Here is a 16,024-nt window from a genome sequence, read left to right as displayed (position 1 = left end):
CCAGAAAAACTCTATGCTCATATGTGACCACAGCCACTTTTACCCAAAGCTTTAGACCCGGGGTTTAGAAAAATAACATTTAGTAAGCAAACTTTTTACTGGAACACAGCCATGTCTTTTCATTTAAAGGTCTAGGGCTGCTTTCATGCTACCCTGACAGAGGTGAGCAGTTGGGACAGAGACCATATGACTCAGAAAGCCTAAAATAGTTATTATCTGGCCCTCTACAGAAAAAATTTGCTGATCCTTAGTTGAGACAGGCCTAGAAATGATGTCTGCTGACTATTCCAATCCTCAATCTACCATATGTACAGAATAATTGTTCCAAGTGGAACCCAGTCCTCACTGTAACACTTAAAAAGCTTTGTCTTTTGTAAGCTTTAACATCACACAAGCCCCAGTATTCCCCCCAAAAGGCCTGAAAGCACCTTTTATAACTGTATGGTAGAGGCTGATCCACCCAGGCTGGCTGTGCTCCCAATGATAACCCTGCTCCCATCAAGTCACTCAGGACACTCACACTGTCCTATGTATGATGCAAATACCACTGGCATAATTATCTTATTGAATGTACTTATAAGTGGAAAAATAACTTATTGTACTTGACAGCTAAGCAGCAGACAGTATCCTCCTTAAGGTTAATGTAAGAACAAACAGATGTATTTTATCCATGAGTGCTCATGGCCCAGCTTCTGATCGCAAGCAGACTGTGTACTGCTTATCCCTCTCCCATCACCTGATCGCACTGAGACGATCCTGTTGACACTGTCCATAATAGTGAGAGGGTCGTGGCGCCGCTCTGTGGAGCACTGTCTATCAAATTCCACCCTGAGTCCTTCTGCACCTAGAGGACAAATGAGCACAGAACATGGTGACTATGCCCACCAGAACACGGAAGATGCCAAAGATCACCCCTCACCAAGGGGAAGATGTGAGACTAAAACTTTGTTTGCAACTAACAAAAAGCATACAATCAGGTAGAACTGACCTAAAGAATAAGAACCTAAGAGTACTTGCACCTCCACCTCCTGCCCTACTACACTACACACTCAGGATTATTCCTGCTAACTGCATTAGCAGTTTACTTTGTGTTCTCATTTCTACGTAAATTTTCTTCTTGCAACCCCAGTTTATGTTAATGGCATAAGAATAACTCAGAAAAGGAGTGTGAGAATGGTTGTATAACTCAAAGAACTATCACTGGATCACACATGTAAAAAGTGTTGAATTGGTGTATATTTTGCTGCATATATTCTCAACAACAAAAATTAAAAAAAAAAAAAAAAAGACAAGGTATTTGAGAGAGAAGTAACCAACAATAAATAAAAAAGAAGGACGAATGTAAATGGTAAACATGGAGAAAGTGGGAAGAGTTCTGTTACACTGTGGTAACGGCAATCAATATCATGAAACACAATGTATTTGTTGAATGGAAAACCAATTTGCTTTGTAAACTTACACCCAAATCACTATAAAAGTTAAAAAAATAAAAAGAATTCCTTTCTGTTCTCAAAATTATTATATACATGTTTCACACACATGTATATAAGTATGCATATATATATATACACATATATATATAATTATGTAATATACTTTTATATTAACACCCACTGCAGGGGAATCAATTTCGACTCACAGCAACTCTATAAGGATAGGGCTATTGTTGTTAGGTGCCACTGAGTCGGTTTTGACTCATAGCAACTGTATGCACAACAGAACAAAACACTTCCCAGCCTTGAGCCATGTTCACAATTACTAACATTCTTGAACTCACTGTTGTAACTACTGTGTCAATCCATCTCATTGAGGGTCTTCATCTTTATCGCTGACCCTCTACCAAGCATGGTATCTTTCTCCACGGATTGGTCTATTTCTGACAACAAGACTAAAGTATGTAAGAAACGAAGTCTAGCCATTCTTGCATCTAAGGAGCATTCACACTCTACTTCCTCCAAGACAAATATGTTCATTCTTCTGGCAGTCCGTGGCACACGCAATATTCTTCGCCAACGTCATGGTTCAAATGCATCAGTTCGTCTGTGCTCTTCCTTATCCATTCTCCAACTCTCACATGCATACGAGGCTACTGAAAATACCATGGCTTTGGTCAAATGCATCTTAAGTCTTCATAGTGACATCTTTGCTTTTTAACACTTTATAAAGGTCATTTTGCTAATTTGCGCAACACAATACATTGATTTCTTGACTGCTGCTCCATATGCAATGACTGTAGATCCACGTAAAATGAAATCCTTGACAACTTCAATATTTTCTCTATTCATCATGATGTTGCTTATAGGTCCAGCTGTAAGGATTTTATGTTGAGGTACACTCGACACTGAAGTCTTTGATGTACATCATTAAGTGCTTTAAGTCTTCCTCAGTTTCAGCAAGCAAGGCTGTATCCTATGCATATTACAGGTTGTTATGGGTCTTCTCCAATCCTAATGCCACATGCTTCTTCGTAAAATCCAGCTGCTCTGATTACATGCCCAGCATTCAGAAGGAATAAGTACGGTAAAAGGATATATCCCTGACACACACCATTCCTGACTGTCAATCAAGCAGTACCCCCTTGCTCCTTTCGAATGACTCTCTTGCTCCTTGTACAGGTTCCTTAAGAGCACAGTTAAGTTTTGAGGAATTCTTATTCTTTGTAATGTTATCCATAATTTGTTGTGATCTACACATTCCTATGTCTTTGTTAGTCAATAAAATACAAGTAAACATCTTTCTGGTATTCTTTCCTTCCAAGGAAGATCCATCTGACATTAGCAATGATATCCCTCATTCCATGTCCTATTCTGAGGATGGCACTTCCCTGTCAATGTACTGCTATAACCCTTTATGAATTATTTTCAGCAAAATTTTCCTTGAGTGTAATAATGATATTATTTCATAATGTCCATGTTTTGTTGGACTACCTTTCTTTACAATGGGCATAAAAATCAGAATCTTAGAATCAGTTGGCAAAGTAGCTGTCTTCTGAATTCCCTAGATATAAATGAGTAAACGCCTCTAATGCTGCACCCACTTGTTGACTTATCTAAATGGATATTCCATCAATTCCTGGAGCACTGTTTTTCACCAATGCATTCAATCAACTTGGATGTCTTGCTGCAATACTATTACTTCTTGATCACATGCTACCTGCTGAAATAGCTGAACACTGACAAAGCATTTTTGGTCAATGATTCTGTGTATTCCTTCCATCTTCCTTTGGTGTTTCCTGAATCATTCAATATATTGCCCATAAAATCCTTCAATACTTCTGCAATTAGAGGCTCCAATTTGTCTTTAATTATTTCAGCTTGAGAAATGCCATGTATGTTTATTCTTTCCTTTTCATTTTCTAATTCCAAGTCTTTGCACATTTCTTTATTAATACTTTACTTTGTCTTCATGAGCCAACCTTTGAAATCTTCTGTTTAGATTTCATCATTTCTTCCATTCACTTTAGCAGCTCTTTCTTCTCATTTTGAGTTATGCCATATCAGGAAATAAAGGTTTCCCTAAGCTTTACTCCACCCCAAATCATCAAGGTCGACTGTATTTTGAGGTTTCAGTGCCATCCAACCTGATGTGTTGTTGTTATTGTTGTTGTTATGTGCCATTGAGTTGGACCGACTCATAGCGACCCCTCCTTGGGTTGCTGAGGCAGTATCACTATGGAAGCACATTGCCCAACCTCCGAGGAGTGGCTGATGGGTTTGAACTGCCAGCCTTCTGGTTAGCAGTCAAGTGCCTTAGGCACTATGCTACCAGAGCTCCTTTACTGTACCAGACAATGTTTCCTTGGTATTCATTCATGAGGTTTTTAGTGGCCAACTTTGTTTCAGAAGTGCACTTGGTCATGTTCTTGTTCCTAGTCTAAAAGCTCCATGGACCTGCCCACAATGGGTGACCCTGATGGTATCTGAATAACTGATGGCTTAGCTTCCAACATTATAGCAACGTGCAAACCACTATGATAAACTGACAGACAAGTGGTGGATAGACAGGGTAGAAGACTAAATCATGAATTCCATCTTTAAAAGAAAAAAACAAATAATAAAAAAGCATCTAACACATGGATAATTATCGACTGACTATTCAGGAAGAAGAAAAATAAAGCAAAGTGAGAGAACAACGTCTATAAACTATAATCCAAGAATATTTACTGAAAGAGCAACACACACATAATAAAAATGCACACCCCATATTTAAGTATCACTGAGAATGACCATCACAATAATCAGCATTAATTACAAGCATTACCTGTGCATTAGAGATTAATTTCTAAAGCATTTGGTTTGTGGAAGGCTGTGGTCTACAGTGGAAGCCGTAACCCCATTTTGAGCCTTGGCATAAGGTTTAAGCCATTTGAGTTGTGTCAGAGAAATGGTATCTTGATACCAAGTGGAGTCTTCACCAACTCCTGAAATATCTGGTTAAAGGTGTGTAAATCACCATCAGCAATGTTTTTATGATTACTACTTTGAGTAAGTAGAGGCGTCATTCAGAGTATTAACAAGGGGAGTTCTGGTCTGGGCAGCAAACTAAGAATAGGTTCTGCTTGCTGGGGAAATTATGAGCAACCACACTGAAGGCTGATGACTAGAAAGGTGTGACATTCCCCTTATTACTCTTGTACCTCACACTGTGTTGATGAACACAGGTGTGGTCATCCACCACATCCATCTACCTTCTATATTGGCAAGAATTCCATGCCTGTCCAGTCTATGCCTTGACAGAACCTGGGTACCCTGCCGCTGACCCAGGTTTTGTTTCTTTGTTTTTAAATTATTGTTTCTTCCTCTTTTTTTCTTCTCTATCCTTTCCCTGAAACTCTTTTTTCTTTCAGTTTTTCCCATCCCCATTTTTTTCTTTTTCCAGTCTTCTCATTTTTTCTTTATTATTATTTTTCTCTTTATTGTTCTTTTTTAAAGTATTTTTTACATTTTCTTTTCCTTTAAAGCCTTTTCTCTCTTTTTTTTTTCATTGCTATTTGTTTACTTGTTTTTTTCCTTCTTGGTTTTAAATTTTTGTTGCTTCTGTTTTGGTCCAACTGAGTGGGAGACATGAACTATGCCCATTTGACCCAGCTATGCCTACACCTCTTGCAGACCTACCCACTGGGTGAGGGCCACCACTTGCTTCTGCACCAACTGACTACTAATAAACAGCAGCAAATACCAGCCCAACTCAGCCTAAACTGCTCTTCACAAACAGCTAACAAAGATATGTACAAACATTCTGATTCTCTATCACACCCACTAGGGGAGAGATGATGATGCCTAAGTGCTGCCAACCAGCAAATAGAGGAGCACAGCAGCCCTGCTCACACAAATATATCAAAATAAAATAGTGAAAAAAAATAAAATATTGGGCAAGTCATACCAACATACAAACACCAATTAAATATAAATATAGTGACATCACAATGTCTCAGAGACAACTAACCACCCCAGCCCACATAAAGAAGCAAGATAAAGCAGTACAAACAAGGCACCAGGATACAGACCCAGACTACCTCCCTGATGAAGAATCAGCATTGGAACGCCATGATAAGAAATTCAAAAGAATTATATTCAGGTACCTTCAACACATTAAGAGACAGATCAATGAAAACACTGACAAAATTAAGAGAAACAAAGAAAAAAACCTCTAGAACAATTTAGGAAAACAACACAAGAACAAACTGACAGAATAACCAAAAAACAGTAGTGATACAAAGACAATAAATAGGAGTCAAGAAGATTAATACTAAGATTTCAGAAACAGGTAATACAGTGAATGGGCAAAGAAGGAGAAGCGAATCAATGGAAGACAGAATTAGTAAGACTGAAGACAAATACCTCAAAACTACTGTGTTAAGGGATCAATGAGAAAAAAGATCAAAACAAAATGAACAAAGCCTAAGATTCATGTAGAATACCATCAAGTGAAATAACTTAAGTGAGACCAAAATTCCAAAGCAGGAAGAGAAAAATAAAATCACAGAGAAAATCATCGAAGATGGTTGTAAGACAATTTCCCTACTATGATTAAAGATGAGAATATATCCATTCAAGAAGATCAATGATCTCCAAACAGGAGTGACCCCAAAAAAAATCACTGAGCCTTATCATAAACTTACCAAAAACAAGAGACAAAGACAAGTTACCTATAAGGGGGAACCAATAAGACTAAGCTCTGATTTCTTGGCAGAAACCAAGCAAGCAAGAAAGCAATGGGATGACATACACAAAACCCTGAAAGAAAAAAAATTCCAACCAAGAATTATATTCCCAGCAAAACTGTCCCTCAGATATGATGTAGAAATTATGACATTTCCTGACAAAACAGAAACTAAGGGAATTTATTAAAACCAGACTATCCAGATAAGAGATGCTAAAGGGAGTCAGTCATTCAGACAGAGAACCAACAACAGCAGACAACACTGATGATTAACACAACACATGATGACATAACCCAGAAATCAACATTATTATAGAAACATCCAAAGGAAAAGATCCAAAGTAAAAAAAAAGCTTGCAAGATCATAAACAGGGAATAAGAAACAACAATTGGTAAAGGAGGACAACCATAAACCAAAAAGAGGGAATAAACAGTGTAGGTACAGAACTTTCAAATAGAGAGGAACTAAGGACAAATGCAAGATAGAACAAACTGTTCTAAATGTAGGAAGAAAATTATAACTCACAGAGTACCCCTAAAATAAAAAATAATAAACCTTCACATCAAAACAAAGAAAATGTTAACAAATTTTATAAACAAAATGAGCTCAGCACAGAAAGTTATATGGAGGAAAGAAATCAGCAACACCATGAAAAAACATGTAACAAAATGACAGCAATAAATTCATACCTGTCAATAATCACACTGAATGTAAATGAATTAAGTGCACCACGCAAGAGATGGAGAGTTTTAGACTGGATAAGAAAACATGACCCGTCGATATACTATCTATAAGAGACTTACACAAGGACACAAACAGACTAAAAAACAAAGGTTGGAGAAAGATTTATCAAGCAAATGGCAATCAAAAAGGAGCAGAAGAGGCAACATTAATTTCTGATAAAACACTTTAAGACAAAAACCACAAAAAGAGACAAGGAAAGACATTACTTGATGATTAAATGATCAATTGAATAAGAGGACACAATCATAATAATTATCTATGCACTCAAAGAAAAAGGCCCAAAGCACACAAATCAGACTTCAACAGAATTTAAAAGACAAGCAGTTGACGCCACAGTAACAGGAGACTTTAGTACATCACTTTCAATGAAAGATAGTACAACTAGAAAGAAACTCAACAAAGACAAATAAACAATACAATCAACCAACTTAACTTTACATATACAGAGCACTTCACCAAACAACATAATACACATTCTTTTCCCAAAAACACAATATACTACCATTGTCTCCAGCACAAATGGAACATTCTCCAGGATAGAGCATATGTTAGGCCACAAATCAAGCCCCAATAAATTTGAAAATATGGAGATACTGCAAAGCAAAGTTTTACATCAATGCTACAAAATTAGGAATCAATAACAGAAAGATCAATGGAAAAAGAGCAAACACACAAAAATTGAGTAACACCCTCCTTAAAAACTACTGGGTTACAGGGTAAGGAGGGGAGGAGACTGAGTTAGGGTTGGGAATGAAACTAAATGTACACATAATGATGAATGTAAAACAAGCTCTTAAAATTAAAAACAAAAAGAGAAGAAAACTACTAGGTAATAGAAGAAACTTAAAAGAAAATTAAAACATGTCTTTAATCAAACAAGAATGAAAACACAACATACCAAAATCTTTGAGACACAGCAAAAGCAGTGATCAGAGGACAATTTACAGCAATAAAGGCACACATCAAAAAAGAACAGCCAAAATCAACACCTTACACCAACATTTACAATAATTAGGAAAAGTGCAGCAGAGAAAAAAAAAAAAAAAAAGCTACAGTCATGAGAAGAAATAATAAAGATTCAAGCAGAAATAAATGAAACAGAAAATAGGAAGAGAACAGAAATAATCAACAAGACTATAAGTTGGCTCTCTGAAAAGATTTATTAAATAGACAAACCACTGGCAAATTTAACAAGGGAAAGCAAAGAGAAGACACAAATAAAATTAGTAAGAAACAAAATGGGAGCTCTGGTGTCATAGTGGCTAAGGCTTTTGATTGCTAAAGAGAAGGCTGACAATTCAAACCCATCAGCCACTCCTAAGGAGGATTGAGCAATCTGCTTCCATAGTAATACCACCTCAGAAACCCAAGGAGGGGTCACAAAGAGTAGGAATTGACTCAATGGCAGTGAGTTTGTTTTGTTCTTTAAGAAATGAAATGGAAGAATGAAGAAAACCAAAAATTCATGGAAACAATTAGTCCTAGCGACTGGTAGGTACACCATTTGATCTGCAGCCTATACGAATATGAGACCAGAGAACCGTCAACCACTTGGAAGGGGATCTATGTAGGAGATCCTTGATAGAGAGGGAGAACAATGTGGAACAAAACTGAAAATCATTTGGAGGAGAAAAAAGGGGGGGGGCAGGTTTGTTGGTCCAACAGAGCCTGGTGGAACCGCTGAGACTACGGCCCCTAGCTGCCCTTCAGGTCTGGAACTGAATCCACACCTGTGGCTTCCAGCCAAACAAAAGACAGGCATATGAGTTGAACATTTACCTGCGGTAGATACACTCCTTGGAGATAACAATCATGGGAGAAAGAAGGGCTGCTTATACACAGGGAGAGAGCTCAGGGGGCAGGAGTGCATGGAGGGATGGACACAGGAAGAGTAACTATTGGGAGGAAGTGGGAGGGGAGCTGTTGTTGCATTGTGGTAAATTGTGGTCAATGTCATGAGACAAAGTGTATATGAACTGCTGTATGGAAAGTGACTTTGCTCTGTAAATTTTCACCCAAATCACAATTAAAAAAAAAAAAAAAGAAAGAAATGAAATGGGCGACATCAAAATACAACCAACTAAAATAAAAAGGATAGTATCAGGATACTATGAAGGATCACTCACTCACTAACTCACTGCGGTCGAGTCGGATCTGACTTATAGTGACCCCTCCTCGGGTTTCTGAGGTGGTATCACTATGGAAGTAGACTGCCCAATCTTCTTGCTGAGGAGTGGTTGGTGGACAAAGGCTAGTACTCCAACAAATCTGAAAATCTAGAAGAAATGGACAGATTTCTAGAAACACACTACTTACCTAAACTAAACAGTTTGAGGAAGAAATCCGAACAAACCCGCAACAAAAGAAGAAATAGAACAGGTCATAAAAACCTACCCCCCCCCTCCAAAAAAGGCCTAGCCATGGTGGTTTCTTTGGAGAATGCTACCTAACTTTCACAGAAGAGCTGACACCAATCCTACTCAAACTATTCCAGAACACAGTAAAGGATAGAGACATCCCAAATTCATTTTATGAAGTAAGCATAACCCTGATACCAAAACCAGGAGAAATACCACTAAAAAAGAAAACTATAGATCAATTACTCTCTTGAGGAGGGAGACCCAACAACATATCAAAATAGTAATACATCGTAACCAAGTGAGATTCATACCAAGTATGTAAGGTTCAACATTAGAAAAATAATCAAAATAATCCATGACATAAATAAAATAAAGGAAAAGAACAACATAAGCATATCAATTGAAACAGAAAAAGCATCTGATAAAATCCAACAGCCACTCCTGATCAAAACTCTCAGAAAAATAGGAATAGAAGCAAAATTCCTCAACATAATGCAGGGCATATATGCAAAATCAAAAGGCAACATTATTCTCAATGGAGAGAGAGACTGAAGGCACAACCCTTACAAAACGGACCAGACAAGGATACCCTCTATCACTACTTCTACTCGACATAGTATTGGAAGTCCTAGTCAGGACAATAGGAGCTCTGGTAGCATAGTGGCTAAAGCACTTGACTGCTAACCACAAGGCTGGCGGTTCAAACCCACCAGCCACTCGGAAGGAAGGTTAGGCAATCCTACTTTCGTAGTGATACTGCCTCGGAAACCCAAGGCGGGGTCGCTATGAGTCGGGGTCGACTCGACAGCACATAACAACAACAGTCAGGACAATGAGGCAAGATTTATACAAAGAAAGCTACAAAAAACTATTTCAAGAAACTATCAGACATCTACACAGACGGAAGAACACACTAAGCTCATGGACAGGAAGAGTGAACATTGTCAAAATGTCAATACTTCTCAAAGCAATCTATACATTCAATGCAATTCCAATCCAGATTCCATCCATATTCTTTAATGACATGGAAAAACCAATCACTAATTTTACACGGAAAGGAACACTTCGGATGAGCAAATCACCACAGAACAATGAAGTAGGAGGTCTTCACTCTCAGATCTCAAAACCTACTTTACAGCCACAGTAGTCAAAACAGCCTGATACTGTTACAATGAAAGATACACAGACCTGTGGAACATAATTAGAACCCAAAATTAGATCCATCAACTTACAGTCAGATGATCTTCGACAAAAGGCCAAAATCCACTCAATGCGGAAGAGAAAATCTCTTTAACAAATAGTGCTGACAAAACTGTATATCCATTTGTAGAAAAATGAGACGAGATCCACACCTCAGACCATATACAAAAACTAACTCCAGATGCATCAAAAATTTAAATATGAAACCTAAAACTATAAAGTTCATCAAAAAAAAAAAAAGGAAAAAATTAGGGGTTCAAATTTATGGCATAAACAGACTATCAGACGCAACTCAAAATGCACAAACAGCAGAAGATAAACTAGATGATTAAGATCTGAAAATTTAATTCTATGACCATCAAAAGACTTCTGCAAAAGAGTGAAAACAGAACCTAGAGACTTGGAAAAAATATTTGGAAAAGACATACCTGACAAGGGTATTATCACTAAAATTTATAGAGAATTCTAACACCTCAACATCAAAAAGAAAAAAAAATCCAACTGAAAAATGGGCAGAAGACATGGACAGACATTTCACGAAAGAAGATATTTAGGGCAGTCAACAAACACATGAAGAAATCTTCACTATCATTAACACACTGCTGTCAAGTCAGATCCAACTCATAGCAACCCTTCCTTGGGTTTCCAAGGCAGGAGTGGCTGGCTGGTGGCTTTGAACCACCAGCCTTCTGGTTAGCAGTCAAATAAATACCTTTAGGCACTACATCACCAGAGCTCCCATCATTAGCCATTACACAAACAACGTAATGTACTGCCATCGAGTCACATATTGGAAGGATGCATTTCAAAACGAGAAGCCTTCTCACTCCAGCACTAACAGCAGAGTTCAACAAGACAGAAGATACCATATGCTGGGGAGGATGTAGAGAGACTGAGACTCTCAAACACTGCTGATGGGACTATAAAATGATATAGCCACTGTGAAAAATAGTATGGAGATTTCTTAAAAAGTTAGAATAGAAATATCATTTAATCCAGCAATCCCATTACTAGGTATATATCCTAAAGAAGTGAGAACAAGGATATGAAGAGCTATATGCACACTTGTGTTCATCAAAACACGATTCACAATAGCAAAGAGATGGAAACAATCTAAGTTCCCATCAACAGATGAACGGATAACAAACCAAAGGTACATATACACAATGGAACACAACACAACAGTGAAGAATAATGTAGAATCCACAAAACACCTCATAATGCAGATGAACCTGAAGGCCAATATGCTGAGTGAAATAAGTCAATCACAGAAGGACACGTACGGTGTTAGTCCATTATTTTAAAAAATGAAGGAAAGGTTTACACACGTGCTTTGGTTCTCTCATGCTGCTATAACAGAAATACAACAAGCATGTGGCTTTAACAAACAGGGATTTAATCTCTTAAAGTTTAGGAGGCTAAAAGTTTGAGTTCAAAATAACAGCTCTAGGGGCTGAGTGAATGCCCTTCAACCTTGGGCTTCAGCTCTGCCTCTTGTTCCTGGCCTACTGGAGCTGGAGGCATCTCTTAACTTGGGCAGCTGCTGGCTGCTGAGGCTGACAAACTCAAGATTGACAAGTAAAATGGCACAGTCACAAGATTATCAAGCAACACAGCATGCACTTCTATAAGTCTAGAAACAGTTCCAACATCAGCAGGCAACATGGCAGGCTGCTGAATGAAAACTTGGCAAACTTCAGGATCCAAGTGTGCCAAAGAGTTTAGAGAGCATTCTCAAGGCTTTTCCTCTTATATAGTGAAAGTAGACAGCATCCCTAAGGAGTTATCCAGTTCCTCATAGTAGATTGAACCATGAAGTTGATTACCAGGCTCATCTTGGGGAATAACTACATCCAGCTGCCCAGCCACTCAAAGCCAGGCCCAGCCAAGTTGAAATACAACCATAAACACCACAATATGGAAGGAACTTTCTTTTTTGGTTACCAAGGGTGGTGGGAGAGGACAGAAGATTGCTAGATAGAAAAAAGACAAATACTGATTTGGGTAAAGGGAAAGGCAATGTATCAAAAGCAAGCGACCAACACAGGTACAGCAAGGAAAAAGAAGACACAGCGAGGTGCACAAGAGGCACAGAAACAAATACAAACACTTTTACATATACAGTACTGCATTATCAGTAATAACAAACATTAATCTATGGGTGGATACATAGATAGAAAAGCTGAATGAACAGGTATGACTAGGAAAAAGGGAATAGATCCATGACCATACATAAGTTTGGCAGACAATAAATAGTTCAACACACATATTTATATGTGCTATAAAAATGTCCGTATGTATAAGAGAGCAAACAGGAAGCAAAGTAATAATAACTTCTTCTTCTTCTTCTTTTTAATGCATTTTATTGAAATATAATTTATGTACAATGAAATACACAAAACTAAAGTGACATGGGTCAATGCATTTTTTTTTCAGTGTTCCCTCCCCTGCCCTCCCACCCCTGGCAACCAACAAAGAAAGTTTCCCTCCATATATAAACCTTTCCTTGACCCTCCACAACAACGAACTAATACTATATTTGTCCTTCTGTCATTGACTTATTTCACTCAGCATAATGTCCTCCAAGTTCATCCATATTATGCAGTGTTTTGCAGACTCTACATTATTCTTTAGTGCTGCATTGCATTCCAATATGTGTATGTAACATAGTTTGGTCATCCACTCTTCTGCTGATGGGCACATAGGGTGTTTCCATCTTTTTGCTTTTGTAAATAGTGCTGTGATGAACATGAGCGTGCATATAGCTGTTCCTATCCTGGCTCTCACCTCTCTAGGATATATACCTAGTAATGGGATTGCTGGGTTAAATGGTATCTCCAATTCCAACTTTCTAAGGAATCACCATATTGCTTTCCACAGTGGTTGTGTCACTTCACAGTCACAGAAGCAGTGTATGAGCGTCCCAATCTCTCCACATTCCCACCAGCATTTATTTTCTGTCTCCTTGAACCTTTCCCTCAGTACTGAGGTGAGACGGTATATCTCATTGTTGTTTTCATTCACATCTCTCTAATGGCCAATGATTCTGAGGATCTTTTCATGTGTTAGCTGACCACCTGAATATACTCCTTGGTGAAGTGTCTATTCATGGCTTCTGCCCATTTTCAACTGGATTGTTAATTCCTTTGGTATTGAGGTATTGGAGTTTTCTATCAATATTAGAGATAAATCCCTTGCCAGATATGTAATTATCAGCAAATATGAATTTGTTGCTGTCATTTTTGTCATGTCCTTTTTCATTGGGTTGATTTCTTTGTTCCATATCATTTTCTATGCTGAGCTCGTTTTGTTTATGAATCATGTTATCACTTCCTTCATGGCTACTGTTTTAGTATTTGCTGAATATTTATGCTGGTCCTCTTTTTTATTGTGAAGTGAAAGTTTATCATTTTTCTTTGAGGTTACCCTGTGATTTAGTTTTCTTCCCAAATTTAGAACAGTCTGTTCTATCTTCTACTTGTCTTGACTTCCCTACCACTTAGAAGTTCTTTAACGACAGATTGTTTTCGCGCTTTTTGTTTGTAGTTGTCCTCATTTGTCAGTTGGTGTCTATGGATCCCTGTTTACAATCTTGTAGGCCTATTTACTTTGGATACTTCCATAGCTGGGTTGGTTTCTGGGTTATATCATCATGTGTGTTAATGGTTAGTTGTTGTTGGCTGTTGTTGCTTCCCTGTCCAAAGGACTCCCTTTAGCATCTCTTGTAAGGTTGGTCTGGTTTTAACGAATTCCCTCAATTTCTACTTATTTGGAAATGTCCTAATTTCACCATCATATTTGAAGGATAATTTTGCTGGGTACATAATTCTTGGTTGGAAATTTTTCTCTTTCAGGGTTTTATATACACCACTCCACTGTCTTCTCGCCTGCATGGTTTCTGTCGAGAAATTCCACCTTAGTCTTATTGGTTGCCCCTTGTAGCTACTTTTCATTTGTCCTTTGCTGCTCTCATGGATTCTTTGTCTTTGGTTTTGGTGAGTTTGATGGAATAGACTGTTTTGGCCATTTTGAATCAGACAACCATATGATCTACTATGCCGCGAATGACAGTTTAAAGAGGAATGGCGTGGCATTCATCATCTCGAAGGGTGTTTTAAGATCTGTCCTGAAGTACAATGCTGTCAGTGATAGGATAATATCCATAAGCCTACAAGGAAGACCAGTTAATATGACTATTATTCAAATTTATGCATCAACCACCAAAGTCAAAGATGAGGAAATTGAAGATTTTTATCAACTTCTGCAGTCTGAAATTGACCGAACATGCAATTAGGGTGTGTTAATTACCACTGGTGACTGGAATGCAAAAGTTGGAAACAAAGAAGAATCACTAGTACTTTGAAAATTTGGCCTTGGTGACAGAAATAATGCTGGAACTCGCATGGTAGAATTTTGCAAGACCAATGACTTGTTCATTGCAAACACCTTTTTTCAACAACACAAACAGTGGCTCTACACGTGGACATCAGATGGAACACACAGGAATCAGATTGACTACATCTGTGGCAAGAGGCAATGGAAAAGCTCAATATCTTCAGCCAAAACCAGGCCAGGAGCTGACTGTGGAACAGACTATCAACTGCTCATATGCAAGTTCAACTAGTAGTTAAAGACAATTAAAACAAGTCCATGAGAGACAAAATATGATCTAGACTATATCCCTCCTGAATTTAGAGAACATCTAAAGAATAGATTTGATGCATTGAACACCAATGACCAGAAAACAGAAGAATTGTGGGATGACATCAAGAGCATCATCAATGAAGAAAGTAAGAGGTCACTAAAAAGACAATGAAAGAAGGGAAGACCAAAATGGATGACAGAAGAGACTCTGAAACTTGCCCTTGAGAGGAGAGTAGCTAAAGCAAATGGAAGAAATGACAAGATAAAAGAAGTGAACTGAAGATTTCAAAGAGCAGCTCAAAGAAGACAAAGCCAATTACTATAATGAAATGTGCAAAGACCTGGAGTTAGAAAACCAAAACGGAAGAACAGGCTCGGCATTTCTCAAGCTGAAAAAATTGAAGAAAAAATTGAAGCCTCGAGTTGCAATATTGAGAGATTCTCAGGGCAAAACATTGCATGATGCAAGGAACATCAAAAGAAGATGGAAGGAATATACAGAGTTACTGTACTGAAAAGAACTGGTCAATCTTCATCCATTTCAGGAGGTGGCATATGATCTAAAACCAATGGTACTGAAGGAGGAAGTCGAAGCTGCAATGAAGGAATTGGCAAAGAACAAGGCTCCAGGGATTGAAAGAATACCCACTGAGATATTTCAACAAGCGGATGCCCCATTGGAGGCACTCACTTGGTTATGGCAAGAGATTTGGAAGACAGTTACCTGTCCAACTGACTGGAAGAGATCCATATTTGTACCCATCCCAAAGAAAAGTGAACCCACAGAATGTGGAAATTACCGAACAATATCATTAATATCGCACGCAAGTAAGATCTTACTGAAAATAATTCAAAAACGGTTGCAGCAGTATATTGACAGAGAACTTCCAGAGGTGCAAGCTGGATTCAGAAG

General features: G+C 38.1%; 1 protein-coding gene across 1 annotated transcript in view; it reads right to left on the bottom strand.

The window, feature by feature from the left end:
• HERC2 (HECT and RLD domain containing E3 ubiquitin protein ligase 2) overlaps positions 1–16,024 on the bottom strand; it is a 554,454-nt gene that overhangs the window by 97,808 nt on the left and 440,622 nt on the right. The window contains exon 68 of the mRNA XM_007945978.1: positions 737–844. Within this exon, the coding sequence (XP_007944169.1) occupies positions 737–844 (108 nt within the window). The remainder of the gene's footprint in view (positions 1–736; positions 845–16,024) is intronic.

Source organism: Orycteropus afer, unplaced genomic scaffold, assembly GCF_000298275.1.
Source record: "Orycteropus afer afer isolate SDZICR_OR568_19922 unplaced genomic scaffold, OryAfe1.0 scaffold00146, whole genome shotgun sequence".
Taxonomy (NCBI): domain Eukaryota; kingdom Metazoa; phylum Chordata; class Mammalia; order Tubulidentata; family Orycteropodidae; genus Orycteropus; species Orycteropus afer.
The sequence above is the reverse complement of the archived record's forward strand: the minus strand, read 5'-3'. Positions and strand labels throughout refer to the sequence as shown.